Raw genomic sequence first — 12,500 nt, 5'->3', positions numbered from 1 at the left:
AAATAACAGACAGAGAGACTGATAGACAAACTGACAGGTAAATATAGACAGGTAAGAAGATAGACACATACAGGAAGACAGACAGACAGGTATAGACAGACATACAGACAGACACAGGAAAAATAAACAGACAGAAAAACAGACAGACAGACAGGAAAAATAGAAAGGCAGACAGACAGGGAGATACACAGACATAAAGGAAGACAGACAGACATGTATGGACAGGCAGGCAGAAAAGGTAGACAGACAGCTAGACAGAAAAGATAGATAGGCAGATAGATAGACAAGAAAGATAAAAAGATAGACAGACACACACACAGACATAACATTTAACATTTCTATATAGAGACATCATAAACAAACTACATTACTTATTATCATATCCACCTAACACTTGAATTTCTCCTTCCTTTATTTCCTACTGACTTTTTTTTATTTCCTCCTGCAGGCGTCGAAGGTGAAGGTGGAAAGCTGTTCCTCTTACACCAACTGCTCCTCGTGTCTGACTGCCAGGGACCCTTACTGTGGCTGGTGCTCGCTGGAGAAGCGGTAAGTGTGTGGCAGGTGTGCTGGTAAAGCGTTGTGGTATATTCTTTTCTATTTAACTTCTTCAGTACTGGAATTCATTTTTACCGTGAGTTTTGGGTACGATTAGACGATTTTGTTTACATTAGGAAGAGTCTATGGAGGTCAGAAGATTAATGGCCAGAGTCTTCACTATTTTAATCCCTAAATAAGTTTCTAAAGTTGTGTAAAATCACCATAGACTAAACAAAATAAGTATGAAAACGCGTCACGGTACTGAAGGGAATATGAGGGAAAAATCTGGCCAAGGGTAACAAAAAAAAATCAACAAAATACCACCACTTAGATGCAAGTCCCCGGGCAAGAGCAAGAGAGTTAGCCAAGAGAATTAGGTGCCAAAGTGTGGTGAAACAGTTGTGGTAGAGAGGTAAAGTCTTGGAAAGTGTGATATGACAGGTGTGGTGTGGTAATGCTTGATGTGTTGGAGTGGTGGACAGGTGTGGTGGTGTAGGTGAAGTAAGATGTGGAGGTGGAAGGTAAGTTTGCAGGTGTGGTTGGAAGGGTGTGGTAGTAAGGTGTGGTGAGAAGATGTGTTAAGAAGGATAAGTCAAGAAGTGGATATATGGAAGCACAGTGGATGAATGTGGATTACGTATAGTGGTTTGCAAACGTGTGTAATCATGTGGAGTAGAAGAAAAACTATAAAGTGGAAGAATGTTAAAGGTGGAATGCACATAATAGTCCTAGAAAAAGTGGAGAGACGAGGAATGATATCGGAGTGGAAACAGACACAGTGGATGAAGGTGGAGATGTGGTTATATGGAATGCTCTCTCAAATGTGGAGTGGAAGGGTATGTGTGGAGGTGTGGGAGATGATAAAAGCGCAGCAGGTGTGGTAGAGAGTGCGAGAGTGGAATGGATGTACAGAAGTGGAGATTAAATGTGGATTCGTGTGTGGAATAAATCTGGATGGATACGAGAAAATAAATAGTGGAGTGGATTATTTTTCTATTTTTCTCTCGTTTCTATGTGTGCGAACGCGTCTCTCTCTCTCTCTCTCTCTCTCTCTCTCTCTCTCTCTCTCTCTCTCTCTCTCTCATTGGGATGCAGGAAGGCCAACCAATGATCACATTTTATGAACGGAAGAAAGAGACGCGTTGATAAAATTACCAGAGAGAGAGAGAGAGAGAGAGAGAGAGAGAGAGAGAGAGAGAGAGAGAGAGAGAGAGAGGTGGAAAAAAGAGTGGGATGACAGGCAGTCTTTCTCGCTCATCTCTCTCTCTCTCTCTCTCTCTCTCTCTCTCTCTCTCTCTCAACCGTAACATTATTCCACTGATATCAAACTCTACCCTTCTCTCCATCCCTCCCTGCTCCCTCCACCCTTCCCTCCATCACTCCTTCCCTCCCCTTCTATATCAAGACACACTCCCCTTCATTTTCACCTCCAACCTCCCTTCACATAAGAACTAATTTTACTTGCACACGAGCTCCTCCTTCGCTCATCCGCGCAAAATATTATCTGTAAATCGCTCTCCACATCCACATTTTTCCACATTTTTTTAGAGGTGGATTATTCGCTGGTTCTTTTTCATGCTCTTACCAGTGGTACGGTGGTGGTGGTGGTGGTGGTGGTGGTGGTGGTGGTGAACTAATATGAGAATCTGTGATAAAAAGTAGTGATAAAAGAAATGCATGAAAGAATTTGATAAAGTGAGAAAAAATGTGAAGGGAAAATAAAGAGAATGATTAGAAAAAAGAGTGTAAGAGAGAGAGAGAGAGAGAGAGAGAGAGAGAGAGAGAGAGAGAGAGAGAGAGAGAGAGAGAGAGAGAGAGAGAGAGAGAGAGAGAGAGAGAGAGAGAGAGAGAGAGAGAGAGAGAGAGGAACATCGCCGATATCGTGCAAACTTCAGAGATAAAAAAGGAAAAAAACGAAAAAGAAAACGAAAAACGAGAAAAATCCTTCCTTACTCTTACAGAAAACGGACTTTACTCTCCCTCCTCCTCCTCCTCCTCCTCCTCCTCCTCCTCCTCCTCCTCCTCCTCCTCCTCCTCCTCCACCACCACCTCCTCCTCCTCCTCCTCCTCCTCCTCCTCCTCCTCCTGCCTCATCACTATGCACAACAGGAGGCGTCATGGCGGCTCTCCTCCCTTCAAGAACATTTAAAGAAGGAAACTATTTAACCAGCTCTTCTTGCCAGATCAGCGTCAGGGAGAGAGAGAGAGAGAGAGAGAGAGAGAGAGAGAGAGAGAGAGAGAGAGAGAGAGAGAGAGAGAGAGAGAGAGAGAGAGAGAGAGAGAGAGAGAGAGAATAGGGAAGGAAAATTATAGAGCAATAGGTGATGTTTATTTTTACTTCCCATTTCTAACTCACTCTCTCTCTCTCTCTCTCTCTCTCTCTCTCTCTCTCTCTGGTCCATATCCTCCCCTACAGTTAATGAAGCCTATACAATTTCCTCCCCGCAGACCACCATCAGACACACACACACACACACACACACACACACACACACACACACACACACACACACACACACACACACATCCCCTGCACATCTTAATGGTTCCTTTCTTTTATTTTGATACCCAATGGTTCTCTTTTTTGTGTTCTCTTTTTTTCAAATCTACGAGCATCCCTTTACCTTTCTCTCTCTCTCTCTCTCTCTCTCTCTCTCTCTCTCTCTCTCTCTCTCTCTCTCTCTCTCTCTCTCTCTCTCTCTCCTTCATCCACCTGTTTCTATCTCCATCTTTTCCTCCACAGTTGTCCTCCACTTACTTTCACTCTACTCTACAGTCCCTCTTCCACTTTCCTAAACTTCCTCCACCTTCCTCCACCCTCCACCTCCCTTCTACTTTCCTCCTATCTCTCCATCTTCTTCCACCCGGTACACAGCACTCTCCACAACCCTCCCTACCACCTCCACTCCTTCTAACACCTCCATGCTCCTCTTCCACATCCTTCTACTCAATTTATCCACATTAAGAAAATCCATACCTCTAAATCCACACTCTGACTTCTTCCACATCCCTTCATAGCCCCTCCAACTCCACCTCCTTACCCATCCAGCCCCTTTCCCCTTCCACAAAGCCCCCTTCTTCCCCATCTACCACAGTGGTCATCCTACCGCCCTTATTATCTGCTGGCTGGAGGGGGCGGAGGTAACGGGTGCAAGGGGAGGGGAGAGGGGGATGTGGTCGTAGGAGGGGGACAATCTGCTCTAAGGAACAATGGCAGGCGTTCTATTCTCTCTCTCTCTCTCTCTCTCTCTCTCTCTCTCTCTCTCTCTCTCTCTCTCTCTCTCTCTCTCCATCCATCCGTTACTTATCTATTATTCCATTCATGCATTTATTCATTTGTTATTATTTACTTATTCCCAAGTGTAATTTCCTTCAGGGCAAAGCCAAAGTCTGTTCCTTCCTTCCTTCCTTCCTTCCTTCCTTCCTTTCTTCATCCTCACCGCTCCCTCCCTCCTCGCCACGCCCGGGACGCGTGGAAGGAGAGAAGGAAGATGATAAAATGGAAGGGAAAGACGATAATGGGGTGGAGGTTGTTGAAGGGGAAGGAGGGAAGAAAAGGAAGGAAGGATGGATGGAGAGGAAGAAAAGGAATAATAGTAGGAGATGTAGAAGGCAAGAGATAATGAAAGGAAGGAAGAAAAGGAAGAAAAGAAATTATAGTAGTGGATGTGAAAGGCAGAAAATAATGAAAGGAGAGAAGGAAGAAGAAAAAGGAAAGAAATGTGGATGTGGAAGGTAAGAGCTAATGAAAGAAATGAAGGAAGAAGAGGGAAAGAATGATAATAGTGGATATGGAAGGTAAAAAAAATAATATAAAGAAGAAAGGAAGACGAAGAAAGAAAGGAATGATAGAAGTGGAGATAGAAGACAAAATAAATAATGAAGGAGAGGAAGGAAGGAAAAAGTGAAAGACAGATAAAGCAAAGGAGAAGAGAAAAGGAAAGGACAGAAGAATATGTAGAAAAATACCAAGGAAGGAAAGATTAAAAGAATAGGTGGAAGGAAAGAAAAGAAAGAAATAAGAAAAAACAAGAAATATAGAGAAACACAAGAGAGGAAGGTGGCAAGAAAAAAGAGGATGTGTGGGAAGAAGAAATGGGACGAAGAGATGAGGGGAGAAAAGGAACAGTGACACGAAGGAGGAGGAGGAGGAGGACACAAACCCCTCTTGTTTCACTAAGAGACATCTGAACTAAGGAATGAATGAATGAAAGAAGTGTTTTCGAGAATTACCATAAAGAGGAACCTTGTCAGAGAAGAAGAAGGAGGAGACGAGGAAGAGGAGGAGGAGGAGGAGGAGGAGGAGGAGGAGGAGGAGGAGGAGGAGGAAGAGGAGAAGGTAGAAAAAAGTCGGTAATTGAAGGACGGAAAAATAAATAATATATGTGCAATGAAGGGGAAAAAAATGAACAGTAAAAATGAAGGTTCAAGTAAAAACAGAAAACAAAAGAGAAAGAAGAACAAAAGAAAGACGAAAAATATCAAAGTAGAGGAACAGAAAAGAAAATAAATATAGACAAGTAACATAGAAAAAAAATCATCCCCCTCTCTCTCTCTCTCTCTCTCTCTCTCTCTCTCTCTCTCTCTCTCTCTCTCTCTCTCTCTTTCAATTATTTCCTCCCTTATTCCCAACAGCATTAAATCCACAGGGAACGGATACGAGAGTGGATGTAGTACTAGTAGCAGCAGCAGCAGCAGCAGCAGCAGCAGCAGCAGCAGCAGTAGTAGTAGTAGTAGTAGTAGTAGTAGTAGTAGTAGTAGTAGTAGTAGTAGTAGTAGTAGTAGTAGTAGTAGGAGGAGGAGGAGGAGGAGGAGGAGGAGGAGGAGGAGGAGGAGGAGGAGGAGGAGGAGGAGGAGGAGGAGGAGGAGGAGGAGGAGGAGGAAGACGGTACAAGGATGAAATGCAGAAAGAAAACAGAGAGAGAGAGAGAGAGAGAGAGAGAGAGAGAGAGAGAGAGAGAGAGAGAGAGAGAGAGAGAGAGAGAGAGAGAGAGAGAGAGAGAGGCCTGTATCTCCCTCAGTGAAACAAGCTGGGGAATTGTTCCTCGCCCGACACAATTGAAAATGACCAGCGAGAGGGGAGAGAGAGAGAGAGAGAGAGAGAGAGAGAGAGAGAGAGAGAGAGAGAGAGAGAGAGAGAGAGAGAGAGAGAGAGAGAGACACCACAACCTTAATGGCAAGAGATTAAGAGGAATTCTTTTATATATTTATTTATTATCAAATTTCGTCCTTTCCCACCAGCCATCCCTACTGTGGCCTCTCTCTCTCTCTCTCTCTCTCTCTCTCTCTAAAAGGCCTTGTCATGGTTTTTAAGGAGTTTTTGACGAGAACTTAGCGATGGCGGCTCTGTCTGCCTCTGAAGGGGGTCTGGGGAGAGAGAGAGAGAGAGAGAGAGAGAGAGAGAGAGAGAGAGAGAGAGAGAGAGAGAGAGAGAGAGAGAGAGAGAGAGAGAGAGAGAGAGAGAGAGAGAGAGAGAGAGAGAGAGAGAGAGAGAGAGAAGGAGGAAAAAGGAGACTTATGGAAAGTGGAAGGTAAATAGGTAAATAGGAAAGTAAAAAGAAGAAAGGGAGAAGAAAAGAGAGGAAGAAGTAACAGGGAAAAAAGGAGAGGAGAGATGACAAATGAAGAAAGGAATTGGTAGGAAGGAAGGAGGAAGAAGGGAAGGATGTAGAGAATTTGGGAGGGAATGGAAAGGGAGAAACAGGAAGGAAAACGAATAACTATGGAAGGAAGGAAGAGGGTGAACAAAGAAGGAAGAAAAGGGTGAACGGAGGAAAATGAAGGAAGAAAGTGATGTAGAAGAAAATAGCAATAAAACAGAAGGAAAGAGATACGTGAAGAAATAACAAAAGAGAAAAGTAAGAAAAAGGGATGAAAGACACAAGGAACGAAGGAGAATAAAGGAAGGAAGAGATACACAAGATAACAACAATAGAACAAAAAAAGAGATATGAGAAATAAAAAAGGAGAAAAACAAAAAAAGAATGAAAGACAAAAGTGAAAGAAGGAGAATGAAGGAGGGAAGAGATATATAAGAAAATAACAATTAAACAAAAGAAAAGAGAAATGAGAGGAAATAATAAAAAAAGAAAAGAAAAAAACTGAATGAAAGGCAAAGTAAACAAAGGAAAAAATGAAGGAAGGAAAATATATAAAAATAACAAGAATAAAACAAACAAAAAAAAAGATGAGGAAAAAAAAATAAAGATGCAAGAGAAAGGAATGAAAAACAAAATGAAAGGAGTATAAAAGGAAATAACAACATTAAACCAAATGAAAAAAGATTTGAGAAGGAGAAAAAAAGAGGAAAGCAAGAAAAGGAAGGAATAAAAGGAAGGTGAATGAGAGGGCGAAGGATCCTAGCAGTGGGTGTTTCCGGGTCATATTGAGCGATAAGGACTTTTGATGGTTAAGAAGAAGACCAAACTTAGGTAAGAGGAAGAAACTCGGAAACTTCAACTGGAATCCTGGAATGGGAGACGATGGATCCTGGAACGCTCTGGAGTCTGTATTGCTTGGAACACTTTCTGGGAATTTTCTTGTTATTTTTTCCCCTTTTTTCACCTTTGGTCTTTTCTTTCTGTCCTTAGTCTGCAGTGAAAGGCAAAAAGTCCGTGTATTGTAAGGAAACTCAAAAGAAAAATGCGTTTAATAAGACGGAAGAGAATTTTATATTATGATTAAGGGTAAATGTTTTTGTCCCTCAGCTTTTTTTCCCTTTTTTTTCTCATTGAAGGGTAAGAAGAAGTCGTATAATTTGTGTTTCGTTAGTAAGGAAACTGAAAAGTAAAGTTTTTTCCATACATAGATTAAAACATAGCATTTTTTCCCTGATATTTTGCCCATAATCCCTTCAGAATCACGACACGTTTCCACATTCATTCTGCTTAGTGTATGGTGACTTTATACAGCTTCAAAACCTTATGTGTGGGGATTAAAATAGTGAAGACTGACCATTAATCTTCTGACCTCCATAAACCTTTCGTATCGTAAATAAAATCGTCTAATAACACTCAAAACTCATGATAAAAATGCGTCCCAGTACTGAAGAGGTTAAGAGCAGATTCAAGGACAAAAACCCAGATCAGATAACGTTCAGAATTGGGGACGAAAGATTAGGAAAGAATTCAAAATTGAGAACAAAGCATTAGGAAAGATAGTGGATTGAATAAGAAGAAAAATTGTCAGAAAACGTTCAGAATTTAGAACGAAAGATTTGGAAAGAAATTGTATTGAATAAGAAGGAAATCGTGAGATAGCGTTCAGAATTGAGAATGAAAGATTAGGAAAGATAGTGCATTACATAAGAAAAAAATTGTTAATATTCAGAATTGGGAACGAAGGATTAGGGAAGAAAGTGCAATGTAAAGAAGGAAAATTGTAAAATGAGATTGTTCCCTGTTCCTTCCTTCCCTCCCTCGAAGTCTAATGAAAGGCAAAAAGTAACGGGAGAAGAAAGTATGTTGAATAGAGAGATAAAGGAGGTACACATTTTTTTTCCTACACTATAGAGAATGAAATGGAAGAAATGTGGAATCATCGACATTGACAAGGAGAAAAATGGACTCTTGAATAATAGGTCCCTCTCTTACCTATTGTCCGGTACACTGTTTTGTTTCGTAACCCATTCCTCATCACCCCTTCATCCCCGTTCCTTTAGTCCCTCGTACCCTTCACCTGTTCCTCCCTTTGCCTCCCTACCTGACCTACCTTTCCCTTACCTGTGTTTATTTTCTATTCATAACTTGTCATTTTTTCTTTACCTTTACTTCTAATTCCTCTCGTTTTCCTTTATTTCTTGTACTTATTCTCTTACCTTATTTGTTTTTATCTTTTTACTATTATTTTTCTATCCTATTTTTCATCTTTTTCTTATCTGTTTTATTTATTTTCTTTTTTTCTTTTTTTTATTTATACCATGTGGGCTTTTCACGGGAATTTATGGGCTAAAGGGAATACTTTTTTGCGGTACCTCTTATCTCAAAGCCCACCCGCTAGGAAACCGCTGCCCCGAGTGAGGAAGCCCAACCTACACTCGGACCGTGGACAGGATTCGAACCCGTGCGCTTGGAGACCCTCGGATCCCAAAGCACGCATGGTTCCACTGCACCACGGCGGCACCTTGTAGTTACTTCCCTTACCTTATTTGTTTTTATCCCTCTAATATTATTTTTCTATTCATTTACTTTCATACCTATTTTTCATCTTCCTTTTGTTCTTATCTGTGTTATTTATTGAGGTGGTGATGGTGATGATAATGAATAACAAGAAAAGCAATGGTAATGATAATAGTAATGGTAATGATGAGGGTTTGATATCAGCAGTGCCCAGTAATTGATGGGGTGGAGAGAAAGATGGGGGGAGAGGTGGAGGGAGGTGTGGGTGGAGGTGGGTGGAGGTGGGTCGAGATGGGAGTGTCAAAGAAATAAGTGTTGCCCAGGTAATGCATTATGCTAAGTGGGAAGTGGTGTAAGGGGAGGGAGGGTGGAGAGAGGGAGCTGAGAGGATTTAAGTGGAGGGAAGGTGGTGGTGGTGGTGGTGGTGGTGAAATAGAGAGAGGAGTTGGAAAGCTGAAATGATGCTGATAGATGGTGATAATGATGATAATAGTAGTAGTAGTAGTAGTAGTAGTAGTAGTAGTAGTAGTAGTAGTAGTAGTAGTAGTAGTAGTAGTAGTAGTAGTAGTAGTAGTAGTAGTAGTAGTAGTAGTAGTAGTAGTAGTAGTAGTAGCAGTAATAGTAGTAGTAGTAATAATAGTAGCAGTAGTAAAAGTAACAAACAATAAGAGCAGCAAAATATAAACCCACGTCTGTTTTCCATCAGAATAAATTTAAAAACACAAAAAATAACAAAGCAAAAAAAATAAACAAATTATTAATTACACCAATAAATAAGAAAATAAGAAAATGAGGAAACAGAGAAGAAAAGAAAGAAAACAAACCCATCTCAATTTCCTTCCTTCCTTCATCCCTTCCTTCTTGATATCCTGAAGGAGTCATGCAGTCCTAGAAGTGGAGCTAAGGAGGGCATTCTAATTCTGGCCTCTAATTATAAAAGGAAAGGCTATTTAGGGATAATTTTACAGGCCTTGTTTCTGAAAATTTTTGAATTACAGATGATGAAGATAAAAGAAGTTATTATTTTTCCTCGTTTTCTCTTTTTTTTCATTTTCTGTTTTCTGATTTTTTTTCTTATCTTATTTCTCTTGTGGTTTTTTTACTCCTTTTCTCTACATTTTCTTATTCTATCCTTAATTTCTATAATTTTCTTTTGTTATCTGATATTTTTTTCTGTCTCTCTCTCTCTCTCTCTCTCTCTCTCTCTCTCTCTCTCTCTCTCTTCGAAGAAGAAGCTGAGTTGGTGATCTCTCCCGGCCAGGTGTTAAGATGCTTAGTGTGTGTGTGTGTGTGTGTGTGTGTGTGTGTGTGTGTGTGTGTGTGTGTGTGTGTGTGTGTGTGTGTGTGTGTGTGTGTGTGTGTGTGTGTGTGTGTGTGTGTGTGTGTGTGTGTGTTGGAATGGAGAGTGTTGCTGCGTTTTTGCTACTGTTGCTGCTGCTGCTGTTGTTGTTGTTGTTGTTGTTGTTGTTGTTGTTGTTGTTGTAAGCGAAGGGGCAGAATAGCAACGCATGGAAATTATACGAAAGTAAAACAAAGATCAACGACAACAACAATAACAACTACAACAATAACAACAATACCAACAATAACAGCAACAGTAGGGATGGAAAAAACAACAATATGGATAAAGAAACAAAAGCGGGAATGCACAAGTGGCTACCAACTCTCTCTCTCTCTCTCTCTCTCTCTCTCTCTCTCTCTCTGTAGGAAACATTTTACACCTCACTTCACACGAGCATTTTTCCCCTTTACTTCCCTCATTTTTCCCTCTTTCCTTCCACTCACTTTTTTTCCACTCTCCCTCGTCTACCTATTTACTTACAGCTCCCCCCCTCCTTCCCCTCACCAACCCCGACTTCTCTCATTTCCCTTCATATCTCCCTGTTCCCCCCATCCCTTACATCTATTTACTCTTAACTCGCTGTCTTTTTTCCCCTCACTCCTCTCTACTCCCCACCCTTCCCCTCCACCCTACTGTATCTTTCTCCCCCCCGCTTCCCCTCAAACACGTAAAAAAACACAGTACCTACAAAAGAATGCATTAATTACCACCCGCTTGATCCATCACTTTTCCAGAGGACCTAAAAATATGATCAGCACCAAACTAACAGGGACGGGCATGTCTGTATGTTTCACTCTCTCTCTCTCTCTCTCTCTCTCTCTCTCTCTCTCTCTCTCTCTCTTCTTTGATCCGATATACCTCCCATTTTTTTTTATCTAGCTTTGTTATTTTTCCTTCTTTTTCCATGTTTTCTTCTTGGTTCCTTTGATGTGACTTGGTAAACACACGTGCATTACTTCCTGGTGTTCATTATATATGCTCTCTCTCTCTCTCTCTCTCTCTCTCTCTCTCTCTCTCTCTCTCTCTCTCTCTCAACTATTCCCAACAAGTGCTGATCCCGTAAAGTTGTTTTCCGAAGCCCTAAGGAGGAGGCATGAGCAAGGCGTGGAAGGGTCCTGCAGGGCGTTTGTGGGACTCCTAGGGGGACCTGAAGGAGGGGCGGGATCTCTAAAGGACAAGGAGGCGTGGGGAAATGGGGTAGAATGGCTGGGGAGGGGTTAGGGAACGGAGGAGAGGGTCTAGTAGTGCCTTGTGGTCCCCGAAGGTTGAGAAAGTTGCAGCCAACTTTACCTCACAACACGTCCAAACTGCAGCCACGTTAAACCACCGGCCCTTCCTCTCTCTCTCTCTCTCTCTCTCTCTCTCTCTCTCTCTCTCTCTCTCTCTCTCGTCTCCTCTGACTATTAGGGTTTGCTTATTTTTTCAAGAATCTTTTTATTTCGTTTAGCTCATCATATTTTTTTACATCCTATTCCTATTCATTGCCTCCTTTATTTTTACTTTCCTTCTCATGCATTTGTTTTATATACACATTACTCATTTCATGTCTTCCAGTCCCTCTTTCCTTCAGATGCTCACACTTTTCCTTATGACGGCTTCTCTTTCAGCTTAATAAAATGGTCTCGTGCAGCTTTATACGAACTTCTGGCCGGCACTGAGAGGCAAAGGAGTGGCTGGATACTTTTAATCTCTCTCTCTAGTTTTATTCCAGCTCGGTACAATTGTCTAAGGTTGCCAAATGAAGCAATAAGTGTCATCCTCCAATTAGCAGACAAAGGGTTAATGTTCACTAGTTGCTGTTGTTGGTCTTGCTACACCTCCTCCCACTTCTCCTCGTCCTCCTCCTGCTCCTCGTCCTCTTCCTGCTCCTCGTCCTCCTCGTCCTCCTCTCACACAGGACAATTAAGCCTTCAGCGCCTCCCCGCCACACAAACACTCGCTCCTCCCTTCCCTTCAGGCACAAGACAATTAAACACTCCACGTTCCACCGCCACCTGGTCACTGATATCCGGCCCCCCTCCCCTCCCTTCCCCCTCCAAAGGTATTAGGTTAAGGACTGTTTTATCACGTAACATTTAAGCCCATATTCTGAAACATTTCTGCGCCGCATCGTCACTTGTAAGAAGCTCTAGATGAGGTTACACGTGTGTTTTTAGGATATTTATTTATGGTTCTAGTGATATTTTAACATGATTTCTACATTAACAACAGGAAGACACTTTTGAGGTGATTAATCATGTCTGGTCTTTAAATACAATCATAGTGGATAGAATAGGTTATAACAGGTGTTTAAATCTTTCTCCTCCAGCTTCTCACACACCCTCTCTCTCTCTCTCTCCCCTGCAGGTGCACGGTGCAGTCGGCGTGTCAGAAAGCCACCTTTTCCTCGCCTCGCTGGCTCAGCTTCGGCTCGGGCCAGCAGTGTATCGACTTCGAGATGATCCTGCCAGACCGCCTGCCCATCACCCAGTCCGCCACGGTGAGTCACGCTCGACTTCTTA

At 42.0% G+C, this 12,500-nt stretch overlaps 1 protein-coding gene across 2 annotated transcripts in view; it reads left to right on the top strand.

Moving 5' to 3' along the window:
• Positions 1–12,500, top strand: part of LOC123506385 (plexin-B-like) — a 343,016-nt gene that overhangs the window by 282,140 nt on the left and 48,376 nt on the right. For both annotated transcript variants that reach the window (XM_045258472.1, XM_045258471.1), the window contains exons 4-5: positions 449–549; positions 12,346–12,478. In XM_045258472.1, coding sequence (XP_045114407.1) covers positions 449–549; positions 12,346–12,478 — 234 coding nt within the window. The remainder of the gene's footprint in view (positions 1–448; positions 550–12,345; positions 12,479–12,500) is intronic.

This window comes from Portunus trituberculatus, chromosome 19, assembly GCF_017591435.1.
Source record: "Portunus trituberculatus isolate SZX2019 chromosome 19, ASM1759143v1, whole genome shotgun sequence".
In the NCBI taxonomy this organism is placed as follows: Eukaryota; Metazoa; Arthropoda; class Malacostraca; order Decapoda; family Portunidae; genus Portunus; species Portunus trituberculatus.
This window is presented reverse-complemented; position numbering and strand designations above follow the sequence as displayed.